The sequence below is a fragment of the Aythya ferina genome (genome assembly GCF_964211825.1).
Source record: "Aythya ferina genome assembly, chromosome: 7".
Taxonomy (NCBI): Eukaryota; Metazoa; Chordata; class Aves; order Anseriformes; family Anatidae; genus Aythya; species Aythya ferina.
Window position 1 is genome coordinate 1,424,177 of NC_140302.1, and position 18,977 is coordinate 1,443,153.

Below are 18,977 nucleotides of genomic sequence, written 5' to 3' on the forward strand. Positions count from 1 at the left end.
TTTTTCTACTGGCTTCTAAAGAAGAGAGACAGACAGACAGAGTGCCTCTTCCTCTTAGGTAAGATAAAAATGTGGATATCAGATGCAGGATTTAGTATTTAGATTGTAATTTACTGAAAACTTTATGAAATAGCTTTTCCTAATTTACAGATTAATATTATTTGTTTGACAGCAGTGCAGAATATTATCTGACATGACAATGAGATTCCCAGTGTGTTATTCATGTTCTCTGTCATTTTGGTTCTTTATAGTACCATCTCCAGTTACATCATAATTCATGCTTTCATTTATTAATTACTTTCATTACAAATCAGACAATACCAATAAATATATGTATTTTTTTCCTAATTGGTATTTACATCTCTTACTATAGTTGGTTTCTAATTTGATTTAGAATGTGAAATTATTACTTAGCTCTAACCAGCTGAAATAGACGGGTTGACTCTTGAGAGGGCCAATGCAATTCTCAAGAGTGAAAATTCCTAGATTTCTGAGATGCTGACATTTGGTTCTCATTCTCCTAACATTTCAGCAAAGTTTACAAAGTCCTATTGCTGAAAAGTCTTCCAGTCAGATTAAGATATTTAACATTGCATGTCTATAAATACCAGTGTATAGAAGGTTATACAGTACATTGAATTTTACCAAATGTTGTTAACACCTTGTGTGCAATCAGAGAGAATTTTAAGCCTGGCCTTTTTCAGGTTCCCTGTTTTTCTCTCAGGTCCAGCAAGGCTGCATTTATTCCTCTGCTTATTCTCACAGTAACTACTTAACTAATTTATTTAAATTCATTGGCAATGGATGAGATATCAGCAAACTAGAAAAGGTAAAATATAGTCACTGTCTTTTAAATTGCAATGAAAAGAACGAGAACATTTTAGTCTAATCAGTTCAACTTCAGCTCCCAGGAATATTCTGAAACAAACAAACAAACAAAAAACACCCTACCATACAAACCAGAATAGGTAACTGTTCCACGTAACAGGTAACTTAATAACAGGATGTATACATAGCCAGTATAGATCTGACAGGAATAAATCATAGGGGACTAATATGCTACTATAATAAACTAGAAAAGTCTGCAGATGGGAGAGTAGCAGCAGAGGCCATACTTCAGGATTTGCACAGAGTTTAAACCCTGTTTCCTGTAATATTTCCCTACGGTATAGCTAAAACTGATGTAAAACTGACATAAAAATGGGCGAATAAACCTCTCCATGCAGGATTGTTATCATTGTTTCAATGCCAAAATAGAAAGGTGTATAAAATAGAGGACTGCAATGTTCTGTTCTGGGCCTGTATTTGTTCAGTGTTTTGGTGATGACCTGGGTGAGGAAACCAAGAGTATGCTTCTTAGACGCATAAAAAATAAAACTGCAGAAGTATAATATTGGCACAAACAGATGTAAATAACTGGGAAAACAGTCTTAAAAAAATCAGGATGAAATTCAATAGGGACAAACCCAGAAGACCAGTAATCAACGCCACAAATGCACACTGAGGAACAATTAGAGTTGTGTTTTTTTTTTTTTTCCTTTTTTTTTTTTTTCAGAAAAGTACCTAGAGATTATAGTACATCAGTATAAGCCAACAATGTCATGCTGCAGAGACAGGATAAACATGATGCAGAGATGAGTAAGCAGGCGTGAAACACATGATAAGATCATGCAGTTACGTTCAGCACTGGTGAGGCCTCAGCTGGTACGCTCTCTCCAGTTTTGTGCTTTGTATTTCAGCAAGTCTGTAGACTACTGTGGAAAGAGCTTGTTGCAGAGTAACAATAAAAAACACCTCTGAGAATGGGCTGAGACAGGAGTGACTAGCTAACAGAAGAGAACACCGAAGGCATGCATGATCAATGCTTGATAAAAGTCCTCACAAGCACTGAAGGCTGATACAGAGAACAAATAATCCATTCACCATGTCTGTTGTGGACAGGACAAGAATTAACAGCTTTAAATAAAAGCAAGAAAAATGCAAGTTACTTATTACGGGGAAAATACTTCTTGATGGTAAACGAAGATAGGAATTTCCTAGAGAGGTCACGGAGACCTCTTAACAATTAGAAATTGTTAAGCAGTGAATATACTTATATCTGTCAGGAATGAAGTGAGCATAATTCGGAGATGGACTAGATGACCTTTTTGAGATTTCTTTCAATCTCTTTTTTATAGTTCCACTATTAAGTATAATTAGAAAGATGTTTCAGAATCTCTCTAACTCTTATGGTTAGAAAAAGAATTTATGTCAGGAATTTGTACAGGTAGAAAAGTTTTTATAATGGCTGTGGAGGACCGTTTATTTATTTGCTGGTGTGCCTTAAGTATACCGTATGTTAGTGCAGAGTAGGTTTTATTATATTAATCTGAGAAATTGAAGTTAATGGGCCCAGCTTGGGGAATATGGCACAATATAATGAAAAGTCAAATCTTACGGGCTGTTACTTCTGCAAAGGAGACCAATGCTATAAATAAAGCATTTCAAAATGCCACCAGCATTAATTTTCACCAGTAATAAACCTCTCCTAAATTACTGAAACCAAAGTGAGCATTCTCCCTAGCAAAGCACTTCTAGATACCACAGGTCACTTAAAGATTGTGTATGCCTCCATTTCTTTCCCCACCCTCACTTCATAGCTTTGCGAGCCAGTCTTTTCATGCATAACTCCCACCTCAAAAAAATACAGACAATGGCACTTTGCTTCACAGTTGTGTCGTGAAGTAAGTAAATAAATTCAAGATTGCAAGGTCTGGAATACAGACCATGCTGTATTGATGACAAATGTCTCACGCCACTCTTCCATTTATAGGTGATCTCTGCATCTTGGGCTTGCAGAGTACAGAGACAGCCAGCTGTCAGCTTCATCCTTTGGCAGCACATCTCTTCCTTTGTCACATCTCTTCCTTCTCCATAGGAGAGGTCCTATACAGCTCTAGATCTGGGGGTTCCATGCAGTCCCAAAGAGATGTGATTGATTAGAATAGATAAACTGGCTCATGAATCTCCTTTAAACTCACAGAAGCTATTCTGCACAGATGGATACTATACAAGAGACTTTACATATCATTTGAGAGTGAGAAAAAAAAAAAAAACACTGTTCTCTTCAGTTAGGCTTTTTCTGAGTTTTGCAAATATTACATGTGTGTGAGGTGAGGAAAAGAGAACAGGATGAAAAAAGAGGGAGAGAACGTAGCAAAATAGACCTGGTATGCCGAAATGAGAAAGATCCTGTTATTCTTTTCTTTGATCAAGCCACTGGCCACAGAAAAATGGCCAAAAGAGGTTACGTATGCCAAAGTCAACTCCAGCTTATGTTCCTTATAGCCATTTGATCTTTTATCTGCCAACTTCCTCCCACTTTTCCCAATTGTGTCCACATTTAATATTATTTTAGCCATTAAAATGTGGTTTCTCCTTAAAGACTTCTGTGCAACAAACGTTTTATTCTTCCACTGCAATATAGTAGAGAAATAAAATGCCATTTATGCAATACAAATGATACTTTACTGAACATATACCACCAATAAAAACTCCTAATCATTAAAACCGTTTATTTTTTGGACATTTATATGGATTTAGATAGGCTTAATTTCATTTTTGGTCTAAAACCGCACCATGAAAGGGGTTATTTCTAATTAATAAAAACTGAACTGTGTACATCATTATTTTTAAAGAGATCTTTGATTTATTATATTGTTTACATGGTTGCTGAAAAAATACTGCTGAGTTTGACCATAGCTAATTTAGGAGAAAGAAGGTTTCTGTGGCTGTATTGTAGGAATTGATAAAATGCAAGGAAAGGGACCTCCTACCTTGAGAATCTCTGACTGTAAATCTAACTAGTTTATGAGTGGAAAATACCCAAATAATTGTTCTGCTTGGAGGTGCTAAGCACCTGTAGCAGCTGTGGATTGTAATTGGCCTTGTCGACACTCATAACTTCCGAACATTTGGATTGTATAACTCACAGGTCGTGGCATCTAGAAGACAGACAAGTCCAGCTGATGCTGATCTGGGGGCAAAGCAGCAGAATTCTCTGGATATCAACCTGGTTTGATATGGACCATCTTCACCTTCCCATCTGAAAAAAAAATAAATGGGGGGGGGGGGGGGGGGGGATGGATTGATAACTAAACTTCTGAACTGGGAAGAAAAGCACTGTCCCACTTTCAGTCTTTCCTCAGACTGCCTACCACACCTTAAGTATCATCGTGCTACAAGCAAACTATTATGAAGAGAAACGGAGATCACATTATTTTAAAGACCTGTATTAATGTTTTGTGCTGTTGTTGTTGGCTTTGGCTGTTTTAATTACCATGGTCATGAGAAGTACCAGAGGATCTTGTGAGAAGTATGCTGCCTGCAAGCCACTGGCTAGGATTCCCAGAGGTTGTGAGACCTCCAGGATAATTAAATGCTACAGCTGAATACTCGGTGTTTCCAGTAAGACTGCCTCCCCCTGTGCATGTAGCATTCAGTAAAAATGAAACCATAGGTGGTGTAGAAATCACAATCACAGTGTTAAGTGGGAAATGTGCAAATATCTCAGTGAGCCAAAATGCAAACCTCTGTAAAAATAACTGCGCCTTACAACAAGATGTAGAGTGGCTCCCATCTACCTGGAGCATCAGCACAGCTCCTGAGGAATTTTGGTATCGTCCTTCAGGCTGACGTTAGCTGTGAGGTGAGTAACCATCACCTGAGCCCACTGTAATTTTTCCACTGCTTTCTGGTACGCGTTCAGCAGTGCACTTTGGCCACCAGGAGCCATTTGGCATCACAGCCAGTGCCAGGTCTTCTGTGGACGCTTCCTTTACACCAATACGCGATTTGGGGCTTCAACTGGTTGTTTAATGATGCGAACTACGCTGTGGTGAAAACTACGCTGTGGTAAAAACACTTCATGAAGGATCAGCTGTCCACCGTTGGGCCAGCCCTGGGACTCTAGCGGGTAGGTTAACTCAATTATGCCCCAAGGTCAGGGATTTGTAACATTTTTCCTCAGAGGATACCGAAACGTGAGGTAATTTCTCTTCCTGAGCCTCAGTACCGAAAAGCCACGAAGGCGAGAGCCGTCAGGGCGCGGCGACGTGTGGGCTCTGCCGGGCGGGAGCCATTTCCAACACACGCTGACCAGCACAGCCGCTTCACACCACACAAAGGTGTGTTTGTGGCGGCTTTGTGCGTGTGTGTGTGTTGGGAGAGGGGTGTTAATCAGGGCCAATTTTCAGGATGGCGACCCCAGGGCGCCCTTTCCTCCCCCCAGCACCCCGAGGGCGGGCAGCGCGGCCGGGGGGCGGGCAGGGCGGCGGCGGATCGCCTCCCACCGCCTCCCATCGCCTGCCGGCCCTCCGCCCCCTCCTCCCGGGCCGCAGCCGGGGATATCCCCGGCCCCACCCCGGCGGGCCGGCGGCCCCATGGAGGCGGGGATGCTGTGCGGGCTGCGGGCGGGCTGGGGGCGCCGCCGAGCCGCGGACGCCGCCGGGCCGGGACCGGGGCTGGAGCCGGGGCCGCGCACACTCGGCGGGGAGCCGGGGGCAGAGGCGGGCGCGGGCGGCGGCGCCGGGGCCGGGGCTGGGACTCTGGCAGGCGGCGGCGGCGGCTGGGATGAGGCCGGGGGGCGGCTGTGGGGGCAGATAGCGTCCCGCGGGGAGGCGGCCGAGTGGGGCTCGGAGCGGCGGCGGGGGCCGCCCGGCAGCGCCATGGCGGCGCAGTGCGACCCGCTGAGCGGGTACCTGCAGCAGCCGCTCTCCGACCCCGGCTCCAACAGCGAGCGCAGCACCGACTCGCCCGTGCCCGGCTCCGAGGAGGACTCGGCCGGCCCGCCGCGGCCCCTGCACAGCCCGGAGTGGGGCGAGGAGCGATTCCGGGTGGACAGGAAGAAACTGGAGGCCATGCTCCAAGGTGAGGGCGGGGGGAGGCAGCGGGGGGCGCGGGGCTGCCCGCGGAGCCCCCCGGAGCTGGTTGCGGTGCCGGCCCCGGCGGGGTGCTGCGGGAGCGGCCCCGGGAGGGACCGGGGGGGACCAGGTGGCTGCACCGCTGGGGTCTCCCTAAATGAGGTGCTGTGTCCCGGGGGGGCGTTCATCTGGAATGGGCTACCGTGAGGGGCTGGTGGACAGACCTCGGTATGTAACGCGAGTGAGGAGGCTGAGAAAAGCCGGCCACAAGCGAAACCCGCCCGTGGAGATGCGCTCAGGAGCCGCTCGGACCTACGAGGCACCGGGGACATTGAGAAGGGAAAGCGCTTGTGTGTGTGGAGAGGCAGGGAGAAGGGTCCGGAGTTACCAAGTGCCGTGAGGAGACTGACGGGTGCCTTAGCATTTTCCTCTGGTAGTGAAACAAATTTCCATTTTCTCATCCCGCACACAGCCTGTCTTCCTGCGGGAGGGTAAGCAGGGCTCCTGAGGAGAACCCACGGCCTCTGTCTGTAGGTGGGGGCCCGTGGCAAACGGGGCACTCCTTGCTTGCTCCTGGGTCTGTTTGTTTTTCACCTCCTCGTAAGAGGTGAGTAAGAAGCCTGACAGCGCGCTGAGTAAGAGCGGGCAGCAGGCTGCGTGTCTGGGGGATGTGCTCTGCGGCCATGGCAGACACACACGCTTCAGGAGGTGGTTTGAGGAGGCTTTGCATCTGTCTGCTTGTTTGGGTGTGAAGGGAAGCACGTGTTGAATGCAGCATCATCTGATTTATTAATTTAGTGTGAAAACCTAACCTTTCTGGCGTATTGGTAATGCAAAGGAAACAGATGTGTTAGGAAATATAAAGGAGGCAAAGAATACTTTGTTCTGTCAGAAGAAGCTGAACTGTCTGTTAAACATTTGCTTTCAGTCTTCCTTTTGCTACTATACACATTTTTTTTTACCTTATGTCCTGATTTCCTTACGAGGTAGGTTTTACTTCATTTTTTGTGGAGGAGTACGTGAAGTACTGAGCAAGGCTGCCAGTGTCCCACAGGACGTTGTGAAGCCAGGTCTGTAAATGGCACCCAGAACTTGCAAGTCAGTCATGTTACTGATTACAAGCCAAAGTTGATTTTTTTGTGCTTTTTTTTTTTTTTTTGTGTGTCCATCTTTTGGAAGCATAGACTTTGACTCACCCCTAGGAGGAAAGGAATGGTGGAAGCGGATCTGTATGCAATCTTCAGGAGTTCAGGAACTTTCATTGGACAACTGATAGGGTGATGTTTCCTAATGTTTCTCATTCTGTATTCTTCACTGGAATTTCTCGATGTGAAGAAATGACACCGCAGAAGGGAGTCATCTTTGTGGTCTTAAGTGGTGATGGCCAGATTTCTGATATCCAACAGTTAACCAATTATTTGCTTTTTTAAATCTGAGCTGGTGTAATTACAGCTTCTTGCTCATATTGGATCATTGAGGTCTACTCTTTTGTTTTGACCAGCTCTTAGAGAACAGGTTTATGCTCATGAAAGTTACTTACTAAATTATTTTAAAATATATGACTTGTTCAGGTGTTCACAGTAGCTTTTATGTTATACAAACGTGCAAATACAACATCTTGAGTTAAGTTGTCACTAAAGCCAAGTTTTAAACAGCATCTATTGAAGAAACCTGTCAAGAAATGTCCTACTTGCTTGGGGAACCCTTGGTCATTTTCTTGTTTATTTTTTTTTTGCTGGTTACTATCTGCCCTTCACTATACTAATGAAGAAATATATGTAGGGGTCAACAGTAGAAAGAAATTGAAGAAGCTTACTGCTAGGCTTTTTGTTTCTGCTGTATAATGAATTCTATTCTTGCCTTACTAAATTTTATACATATTCCTCCCGTTATTCTTACTCGTCTTCTCTGCACTTGATATTTCATGCATAGTTTCTCAAGGGACAATGCTGACTTCTGCAAAGCTCACCTGGTGTAGCAGACATTTTATCTAGCTTGTGGGTGGGACTGGGGACTTGGGCGCTGTAATGCCATACACACAGTCCACAGATGGAGCAAGTGCAGTGGCATGGCGAAGGCAGCTCTCTTTAGAAAAATCACTGATGTGGCCCTTTCGCTACCAATCGCTTTTGAAGCAGAAACCAAGTCTGAACTGAGGTGGTAGAAAGCATTGATCGAAGTGAGGGCGCTGCTTGTACTTTTTTCTCACTTTCAAATAGTTGGTTTAGTGTTTTTGGTGTTTTGAAGTTGGATTCTGAATAGCCTTAAGATAACGTATATTAAATGAAAGGCAGAGGGAGCCTCTGAAATTTTATTTTTGTCTGGTAGATCAGAAAAGGCGAAAGCCGTGGTGAGAACTTTCAATGTGAGATTTTTTTTATATCAAAAAAAAAGTCAAACTATCTTGTATTACTGTTACAGTACTTGATCACAGGTGAGGAGAATAATGGCCCTGAAGTCTGAGTCTTTACAGTGGGATGTGTAATATCTTACAGCGCATATCCTCATCAGAGTTTGTTGGTGAACAGATCTCTCTTAGAATAGAGAACCTCCTTTTTTTTTTTTTTTTTTTTTTTTTTCAGGAAACAAATAGGAAAAAAAGATCAGCTATTCTTCTCAGTAGTCACAGCTTATTAGAAGAAAATATTTCATAGTACACTTATTAATCATAGCTGCTGTGCACTACCTTCTGGTGAACACTCAGGTGACTTAATACTGTGGAATAATTTACTTTATTTGAGTGACTGTAGCAGCTGAGTATTGTTACAAAAATGAAAACCGTGAAACTTGGAAAAGCTGTGGAAAGAGGTACAATCTAACAACTAATGCATCAGCCATCAAAAGACTCACAAGTTTGCCATGCACTATTGAAAAGGAGAAGTAAAAAAGGCAACATCTTTCTTCTGCATGGCCTCTCTTCTTGGCTACAAAGTGTTGTGCCAGCCTTTTATTTAAAAAAAAAAAAATCCTTTTTGCTATGACGTTCTTTAACAGACATAGGGGAGTTTGACGGGATGCATGTACAGTGCATATTTAAATACTTTCATTTTATAATGCTCTTTCATACAATATTACTTTAAAAATGCGATTTTTTTTTTTTTTTTGCCAAAGGGATGCCTAACTGCAGCAGTGATGACAATGCCATATTACAGTGTCTTGTCTTAAAACAAGACCAAGTGTGTGCGCCTGTCAGAATTCGGCTTTTTTTAAACACATCTTTCATGTTGGGGACTCTCTGGCTAACTTGAATTTGGGGACCTAGAGACTCTTTTAATGAGGAAATTGTGTTCTTCTCAGTTATTGATAAATGAGCACCTGAAGAAAAGCACAGAACTGGATGCTTAGGAGGCTTTGATGGGTACCCAGCACCACAAACGCTCCATCAGCTGTTGGACGTGCTCCAGAGAAGGTTGTGTTGATGCCCAGTGGGAATCCTGTCCTGCGCTGATTTACCAACGCTGCTTGTGTCTGTCATGTGCTAACTGGAGTAGGTCAACATTTACAGGCATCTACCTTATGTAAATGAACATAGACACGACTCTTCTTGCTCCCTTAGTTTTTGTGCTCTCTGCCTGTGGCTTGGTGTTGGAGAAATGCTCAAGTGGTCATTTTTCACCAAAACAAGTCCTGCTCCTCTTTGATGGGAGGGACAGAAATACTCGGGCAATTTCATATGGTCCATTTAATCGAAGTGAGCTGTACCTCGTTACTGTAAACCTACTGGAAATCACTCCTTATTTCCTTTGCCCAAAGCTCGCTGTTGAGGTCGTTGCCTGGTGCTAAGACTGCTCAGGCCATGCCTACCTCTGATGCTTGGGTGATAACCAACTTATTTGCTATTTGCTGTTCTGTCGGGTGAAACTTTCTGCCCATTTTAATGCATAACTAGGGCAAGTGTCCTTTTAATACCTTTCTTAGACTAGTGTGTGTGTCAGCTGCAGAGAATGATAGATCAATGGCTGACAAATAAAGCTGGGGGGGCTGGAGGAAAAAAAAAAAACCTTGGTACCTCCATCTTCTTCAGTGTTCGGTGAAAACTGGGCCTCTGCTGAGACTTTGCTACAAACCATAGTTTTATTAGAGGCTGAAGATGCAAGTTAATAGGTTTTGAGCAGTTTAAGTGCTTTGGTGGCAATCTCAGCTTAAGTAGGGTGGTCCTGACTGGTGGTTTCTGTGTGGGGATGGTGACCTTGACCGGTGTGTTAAATATGTAGGTATTTGTTTGCATGGCTTAGCAGGAGTTACGGCTTCCCTGCTGGATTGTTGTGTGATGATGGCGGAAGTCTGGATGGTAAAACTAAGTGTACAGTGCTCATTTGAATAGCATACCTTACTTATGAATGAAGTTGCAAATACTTGGTGCTGTTGATTTTCACTTCTGTTTAAAGTTCCCTGTGTGCCTGTTGGAGCTATAAGAGGTATGTTATGTTTTCCTTCACCAGTTTCTTGCTGAAATGACTTTTCAAAGTCTAATTTTAGTAGGCTCTAAACACAGTTTCTCTTCCTAGAGAAAGAAATGTGTTGTTTTTTTTTCTACTGAGCTGTGAGATTTCTGTTCATGTTTTTCTATTTGTTGTTGTAGTTTATCAGCATGGCCTGGACAAGAACGTTGTTGTTGTGGGGTAACAGGAACCTTTCTAACAGCATCTGCATTTGGTGTTTAACTTACATGTAGCAGGAAAAAAAAAGTTTCATTTCTTTGTCAGCCTTTCAAATCCCCAAAGTGCTGAATAGTCTATTTCTACAAAAATAAATATATATGAAATGAATTTGTGTGAGTTGTAGTTTAAAAATGTTCTTGCATTCCATTGTTAACAATTGTAATAATACCACTTTCTCAAGTTTCAGTGTTTTTTAAGTAGTACAACGGACTATCATGGTTTGGCATGAACTCCTAAGTTAAGTATTGCTGGCTTGCACATTCCTGTTGGTTATATTGTAATCTTTACCTCCATTGGAAAATATGTCCTATTTTGAGTACTTATTCCAGGCTTTTGGCTTTATGCCTGTCAAACAATGAAACATGCTAGTTTTTCTTTAATTTGAGCCCTCCGTGTTGAAGAACTAATAGTTTTTTCTACATTTCTTTTACAGTAATACTTCTTACTGGAAGGCCCGGTGCTGCTTTTCTTGTACTTTGAGCATAAACACTGCCTACACATGAATTGGACTTGAGATAGCTTATTAGTTCTCCGTATGTTTTGTAGCTGAAGGAGTGAGTACTTGATATAAGGATTTCTTCCTTAAGCCTTTACCTGTTAATCAGTGGTAGTTTTCAGAAAGATTTTGTGTTCAGCAGCAAAAAACCACTTCTTGAGCATACTGGGAAGTTTTGCTCAGTGTCTGGTTTTGTTTATGACTAGGCTTTCATGTATCCAGTTCAGATCAGGATGACTGCTTTGCATGGGGTAATGTAACTCTTCATGTTTCACTGACTTTTATAGCTGATTTATGTAAAGGCTTCTGCAGTGATAGCCTCTTTACTGGGGTAGGAATATAAAATTTCCTAAGAAATGTTTCCCGTTAAAGGTTTATTGATGCTGCGAAGGAATGTTTTATCAAAAGACTGGTGAGAAATACATTTCTGAACTTTAAGGGTAAGCGAGTGTGTTTGTAGTGTCAGCCACAGATAGCATCTGTCTTTACCCAGATCTGAACAAAACACAGCAAAACCTGCCAGGAGCGATGGCTTTTGGTCACGCGTGATAGCAGCCCTCAGCCAGTTGTCCCTGCGTGGAGCTGTTGGGATGACTGCAGTCCTGACAGAAACGAGCTGCATCGCTTCTGCTGTTCGTGTGGTTAATAGCAGTCTGAGGAATTGGGATATTCACCGAGTTCTCCCATGTTTATATCTACTAGTGTAGTTTTTTGGATACTGGTAGGAAAAGCTCTTGATGTATTGTGTGAGAAAAGATGGGAGTGATGGCTAGGGGGGCTTAAAATGAATGCAGATAGTAGGGTGTGTCTGAATGGATAAATCAGTTGCCCACTAGCATAACTATGCTTAATTTCTCTGTTGAAAACCCGATTTTGCGAATTGGGGTTGATGTATGCGTCCCCTTGGGTCTGTGCTGACCATTCTCCAGGATCTGTTGCTGTAGCGCAGTGGCAGCCAGGTCGTGGGAGTCAGAAAGGCATGCAAATGTGTGCTATCCCTATACTCTAGTTTGGGATTGGCAAATTTGGTTGTATTGTTTCACACTATAAAAGTGAAGGGAATGGGTGTGTATAAATATCTGTGGCACTTGGATTTTGTATGTAGGAATGCGTGGGACACTTCAAATGCTGTTGTGTGGTGGGGGCGTTTCCCTGAGCCGTTCTGGACTGGGGATGCTGAGTAGGAATCCTGACAGTTTGGATGGTGTGCAATAGGCACAACATAAGAAAAATAGCGAACTTATTTTTTTAAAAAGAGCAAGCATGCCTTTGATACAGCAGAAATCAAGATTTCAAGCTTTATGATCTAAAACAGAAGAAAAATCTACCTGATTTAAAAAAAAAAAAAAAGCAATTATTTTTATTGCATGTCAATGTATAGTTCAACCTGATAAAATTGGATCTATCCTAGATAGAAGTTTGTAAAGATCTTGACTTTTCAGCTCTGTAGTGATGAGGTGAGATGGTCTTTTCTTGCAGAGTGAGTGGATTTGCTTCCTAACTACAAAGCTTAGCATTAATTTCAAATTTGTAATTGAGTTAAACTATATCTAATATTAGAGTGTAATATTAGGCACAATATTTACTAATGTTATGTATTGACTGGGAGTATTAATACGCGTTTTTAGGTAAGTGCTTGATCAGTTGCCAGTGGAAGAAAGGGCACTTTGGAGCATGAGCTATATTCCAGGACTGATTAAATTGTGGTTAAATATTGGGATCAATGTGCCTTCCCCAGGACAGTGAGAAGCTAGGAAAAAAACTGGTCTGTACCTATAAAAGTCCTGGTAGAATTTAGATTTTTAATCTTAAGATTTCTTATGCCTGTTATTGATGCTTTTTAGTGTTATTTCAGTGAAACTTGAAATAGTTCTGGAACATGCAAAAGTTATTCAGGCTGCCTTTGCATTTTCAAGCTGTGATTCTGTTGAGTAAGTAGAAAATCACTAATACTTTATTTGCATTCTTGTTCTATTCTTTCAGTGTGGTTACTGCTGTTTCTCAGACACCATTTTATAATTCAAAAACTGACTACCTCCCAAATGGCCAGATGCCAGCAGTTGCTTCTTTTGAGTTTGTCATGCATCTTGGGATCAGCAGCCCTATAAAGACTGTGAAATAAAGTTAACTCTTCTTAGTTTTTTTCAGTCACCCAGGTTGGTATCCCCTAGAACTTAAATGGGTCAAAAAGGGACCTCTCTATTAAAGGCTAAGGAGCATTGGAGGACATTGTGGTCACTAGAGGAGGTCACTTGCAAGGATGTATTCAGCCTGTGGTCAGCTGGAGGTCTCCCGAAGACTTCCTCAGCTTGTGGTGGGTGATGTGTGTGCCTATAGCTGTTGTAGCTGTTGCTCTCTCTTTACAGTTAGGATTGCAGCCTTCTGGATCTGTCACTGAACTGAAAGTAATATCCTTCACTTATCTGCCTTCAGATCTTGATTAAATTGCCTTCCGTGCCCCAGTGTGTTTTGAGCAGGAGCTGTTCACGGAGGTAGGAAGCTGGTCAAAACGGTGCTGGCTGCAGTGTGGCCTCAGGTCCCCCGCTGCAGTGTGGTTCCTTCACTACTTGCCTGTTGTGCAGGGGCTGGTGTAAACCTTGTGAAAAATACTTCTTCCGAAGAAAACTTGATAAACTCGTATGGAAAGCTTTCTCTCAAAAATTAATTTAAGGAAATGGTGACTCCTATTCTTCCTCTTCTGGCTTCTTGCCTGTTGGGATGTGTGTAGATGCAAGTGAAGCCCGAACCTTCCATTTTTCCATTTGCTAAATTTCTCTATGGGCCAGGCCCGGGAGGCTTTGCAGAGCCTCCTTTCAATTTTCCACTAAAGCAGTGCGATGTGGGGAAGGTTTGGAAGAACTGTTTTCGAGGAAAAAATAAAAAAAAATAAAAAAAATAAGCAGTTACCTTTCTGCTCATACTCTTCTTGTGAGGCTTGCAGTAGATAGATGGTCAAGAATTTCTTTGTTACGCTGTGGCTTCTACAAGGAAGACTTCCCCCTCTGCCACAAAAAGGCTTTCCTGTTTTGTTTGGTTTTGTCTGCTCCGTCTCACTTAACATTTTCCTTAAGAAGCTCTGGGATTGTCATTGTTGTAGGTCTTCTAGTCCTCCCCTGAAGCATTCTGGCTTGCAGAGGTAACTTAAGTGCCACAGGATATTCTTGCTGTAGATGCTGGAATATTACAGAGCGCTGGAAGGCAGAACCTATAAATAAAAATGAATGCCAAGGGATGAAAAAGCAAATGCTCTCATTCCAGGTCATCATTCAAGTGAAATAAGTATGTAATTTGAATATAGATTTTTTTTAATTCAACGTTAGCATTTCTCACTTGGTGCAAAGTATCTGTGCTAGATGCTATAGATACTGTTGGTGCTAGATCAATTCCCCTTATTAGTAATGAGACAACTAGCAGAACAAAACCAATAAACCCGTGTGCCATTTTGTGCCTTGTGGAGGAGGCCAGGTCATGTGTTTCCTCTGGTAAGCTTCATTCTTGGAAAGAAATTACGCTCTATTTCCCTGTGAGGAAAACTTGCAACGTTTTTATGAAGAAGTTCAGCTAAACAGTACAACACGTCTGGAAGTCAGCAGTAAGCCAAGTACATCTGGCCTGAAGAAACAATGTTAATAGATAATTGGAGCTAGAAATTGGTAATACTATGTTTTATTATAATTAAAAAAACACCATCCCATTTCAGCCCTTTCAAAAAGAGTTGTGTGTATATGTATGATTTTTTTTAAGCGTAACACACCCCCACATCCTCTGTTCTGTCATCACCCTGTGCTGTTAGTATGTTTCTGCATAAGGCTTTACAATTTTTATTTCTACTAATGTTACGAAGTCTCATGGTGGGGTTATCAGATTTTCCAAAGTTTAAATACATTTTCACCACCTTCCCTTTCTTGCTTGTAAAACAAATACATTTGTGTGTATGTGTATATATGTTCTCCTTATGGGTGACGATACTGCTTTCCCTTCTAAGCCAGGTCTGCTTCTTCTAGGAATCTTTCATTGCTGTCCTGAATTAGTGTTTTAAACTGACCTTTAAATCTGCCTTTTTCCCCATTGCCAATAGTTTTGTGTGAATGGAGGGCTTTGATTATATCTATTTTTATTGGCTCTGCTCTGTTCAGAATGTGCCTGTGATAAATTCATAGCAGTTGAATGTATGAGACTGGTAACTTAAGACGAAGCATCTTGAGAAATGTGAAAAATGAAATCCTTAATTCCAAAATAAATATTAGGTCAATTAAGTGGTGCACTGAAGCGTTTTTATGTTCTGGAAAGCTTTAGCAGATTGATGTCTTTTGAAGATATTCCCCATGACCTTTATGGTAAGATAATTGAATTGCTTGTGGGAATATAAATTGTGATTCTGCAAACTGTGCAGAATAATTAAACCAAAAGATGTGTTGTAAGGTAGTTCCTGTACCGAACACTGCGCTGTACTACAAAAGCCTTGATGAGTGAAAGGTTAATCAGTTAATGAAAAAATTGGAGTGTTTCGGTACGAGTTGCTGCATCCTCCATTCCGCTGCTCTGGGTGACCATCAGCTGTGGATTTGTGTCACACAAGTACAGGGTACACATGTGTGTCATCTTCACTGTGATACCAAAGGACTTCATTGTCATCTACTTCAAAGAATGTAAGACTTGGTTCCACTATTTCTGAATGCGTGGTGCACCCATGGGTGCAAAGTGCTACAGAATGGTGAATATTCGGTGACATTAAACAGCCTTTGCTTATGTGCAGGTAGGGCAGTTAAAATAGCATTAGTTTTAAGAGCATGGATATGGAGCACATTTTGAAAATAGTATATGGTGGAAAGGTATCTCGGTACTTTTTTTAGTAGAACAAATCTAAGTGCTGCTTTTCCTTAGTAAACTTACTTCTGGAGCGTGTGTAAAATAGTGGATAAGAAAGAATCTGGTCTTTAATCTATGCCATGTGCAGAAACAGTGAATAAATTTGATCAATCTTCAGTGCTTTAAAAGCAATTCCTTTCTGCAATGTGAATGTATCCTGCAGAATTCTCTCTCTTCCCTCAGTGTGGAAGACATTACCGTCGCTAGAGTCCAGAATACATGGATTTGCCATATGTGTGAAATTTTTTTAACGCACTAAACAATTGAACACATAAGGATGTTTTCTGGGTTGCCTAGCAGCAGTCAGGTTCTTTATTTTCAATGGCCTTCAGTGACATCTTTTCGATTTTTTTCAGAGATTTGGCAGAAATAAAAAGTCATTCCAGAGTTTGAAACATGAGGCATTGTTTAAGCCATGAAAAAGTAGGGTCAGTTTGTTGTAAAGTTTTGTTTATGTTTAAATATTTACGGAACTTAAATTCTGTGTTAGTGCAAGTATCTGGGACTGCTGCAAGAGAATCCTGTTGGATGTTAGTATCGTTTTGAATGATTTACCACCTGAAAGATGCAACTTTGATTACAGATTGTTATATCTGAATTAAGTATTTTTAATCAGTATGTATCTTGTTGGAAGTATGTTTTTTTCACTTACATAGGATGCTGAGTGTTGTTAGTAGTGCTCTGAGTTGAGAGTATGATTCAAACTGAAACTTAAAATATTTAATACACTTTTTTTTTTCCTTCTAGAATATCAAATGTTTATTTACAAGGGTCTTGTAGTGGGGTTGGTCTCTGTTACTGCTGCAGAGGTGGCGTTGGTGCTGCCTCACCAACCTCTGGCCTGAGGAGCCAGCAGCTTCAGCGGGTGTTACAGGGTTAGTGCTGTCAGCCTCAGGGCTGCCTTCGGGGTCTCTTCCCTGCTACCTTCTGCAGGCATTTACAAACTAAAGCCAGGATGCTGGCCAGGCTGGGGGGGAGGTTTGTGTGGCTGCCCTTTGCTTTTTGTGTGATAAATGGAGTAGGGAGGGAGAGCTGGTGCATTTGTCTAGTGCATGCTGGCGAGCGCTACTCCAGTTGATCAGGTCGCTTTGCTGCAGTGAAAACGTGAGTAAGGCAGGTGTCCTTTTTCTCTTAATGTCAACAGCCAGTTCAGATACCTCAGTGCCTGTTGACTTCCATAATAAAAAATGGAGGAAGACAGTGATGTAGAGCTGTTGGCTGTGGGGTGGCCTTTTTTGGTTCGCATCATTCTACTCTAAAGAAAAAGCAATGACCGTAAAGTAGAAGCTGTCATGTTCTAGGAAACCCCTGAGATTTAAAGATCATAGTCAATCAGTTTGAACTACAGCTCAGTATTCACCTTCTAAGTATTGCACTTTTTTACAAATTGTTTTCACATTGCGAATTAATTAAAATAATTAGGAGAACGTGTTGATTTTTAAGGAAGATCAATTCTGTCTGGTAGTAATATTGAGCTTTTAGACAGCTTCATACTCTGCATCACCTTAGTATGTAATATTATCTAGTACCTCATTACTTTGATTATTGAAAGGGTAGTAATGAATTCTTGATGGTGTTTAAGTAATTGTACATCAAGCATCAAGAGTTCAGCATCAGCAAAAGATAACTAGGGGTGACTTAGGTTTTAAAAAATAGAAAAATCCTTCATTGTGATCTCTAGCAAATCCCAAATGTTGTTGTCTCATGTTCTGCTCTTATGCTTTCTCTTCTGCTTCAGAAACGTAATTTACATTTTTAGGTAGGTCTTGAGTTGAACCTCATTGCATTTAGAGAGATGGTATTCCCACTTTTTGTCAGGACAGAAAAGAATAAGGTGCTTGTTTAGGAGGAGGATGCCTTTTAGGCAAACTGTTTTGTACCTTTGTTTCTTTTTTTAAGTTTTTCAGTTGAAGACTCTAGGACTTCCTGGTATAAATGGCAACTTACAACCCCAGGTGGACCACGGCTCCAAACTACTGTGTTACCGAATAATTTTGCTTAAACTTGGAGTGCTTCACAACTTTCTGAGAGTAACTAGCTAATTGCTGCAAAGTAGAGCTTGGCAGCTGACTGATTGTCTGCACTGAGTGCACAGGGATTGTGCTAGAGCTAGCTCCTCAGGACTGTTTCTTCAGCAACATACAGATAGCTTCTTTTTTCTGGAGAAACTTCTCTAACCTGTGATTGAGCAGACTGATGCAGGCACAGCTAGAGGTGGTACACATTTCACTGTGGCAGCTTAGGCAACAGAAGCAATTTTTTTTTTTCCTGAAACATCTTAATTTTGGTGGTTATTTTTCAGCAAGTTACAGAGAGAACTTGTCTCAGTTTCTGCAAATCGGTTTTGCCAAAACTGTGGCTTCATAGTAGCCAGGCTGTCTCATGATTTTAGGGTAGGAACTTACTGAGCTGACAAGTATTTTATGGTTAAAGCCAGCTGAACTGAAACAGGAAACCTGAATCCAACCAATATCAAAATAAAAGAAGAAAATGCAAACAGGAAATGTTGCTTTTTTTGGCAGTCTTAATAATAATGGCAGTCTTAATAATGGCTTGTGAACTCTAGAAATGCCGTTGACCATCCAAACTTACCTCTGTTCTTTCTAGATTTTTTTCTTTATTCACAGCTGATATTTGCAGTGATTTTTTTCACATCTGATCTTTTTTTGACTTTCGCTCTGATCACTGCAATATTGCTTACTGTGCCAACACCGCTTTGGGAGCTTTGCAATGTCTATGGAAAAGAGTAATTTATAAACTTCCATGCTTGTCCTTGCAGAGCAATCCACAAGTCTTCATACAACTTAATTATATGTGCCACTTCATTGTTTTTAGTAACATGCAAAAAAATAAAAGCCAGTTTCTGGCTTTAAGGAACAGCTGAAAGAATTGAAGTAGTGCTGATTTTAAACAACAGAAACAAAAGAGGTCATCAATGAAAAAGCTTAGCTACTGATACATTTTGTAAATGATGAAATTACTGTTTGTACAGTGGAAAACACCTCGCCATCAGGTCTATCTCAAGAACCAGCAGTAAATGTGACTTCTCTC

General features: G+C 41.5%; 1 protein-coding gene and 1 long non-coding RNA gene across 2 annotated transcripts in view; one reads left to right on the top strand and one right to left on the bottom strand.

Annotated features, from left to right (window-relative positions):
- Window positions 1-1,544: 1,544 nt before the first annotated feature.
- Window positions 1,545-5,270, bottom strand: LOC311439940. The gene is made up of 3 exons (XR_014695101.1): window positions 4,623-5,270; window positions 3,972-4,084; window positions 1,545-2,935 (listed from the first exon to the last, which is right to left on the bottom strand). It is a non-coding gene; the product is annotated as an uncharacterized lncRNA (long non-coding RNA).
- Window positions 5,271-5,542: 272 nt separating this feature from the next.
- BICC1 (BicC family RNA binding protein 1) overlaps window positions 5,543-18,977 on the top strand; it is a 97,629-nt gene continuing 84,194 nt past the window's right edge. Inside the window, exon 1 of the mRNA XM_084525651.1 lies at window positions 5,543-5,907. Within this exon, the coding sequence (XP_084381777.1) occupies window positions 5,706-5,907 (202 nt within the window). The 5' untranslated portion in view covers window positions 5,543-5,705. The remainder of the gene's footprint in view (window positions 5,908-18,977) is intronic.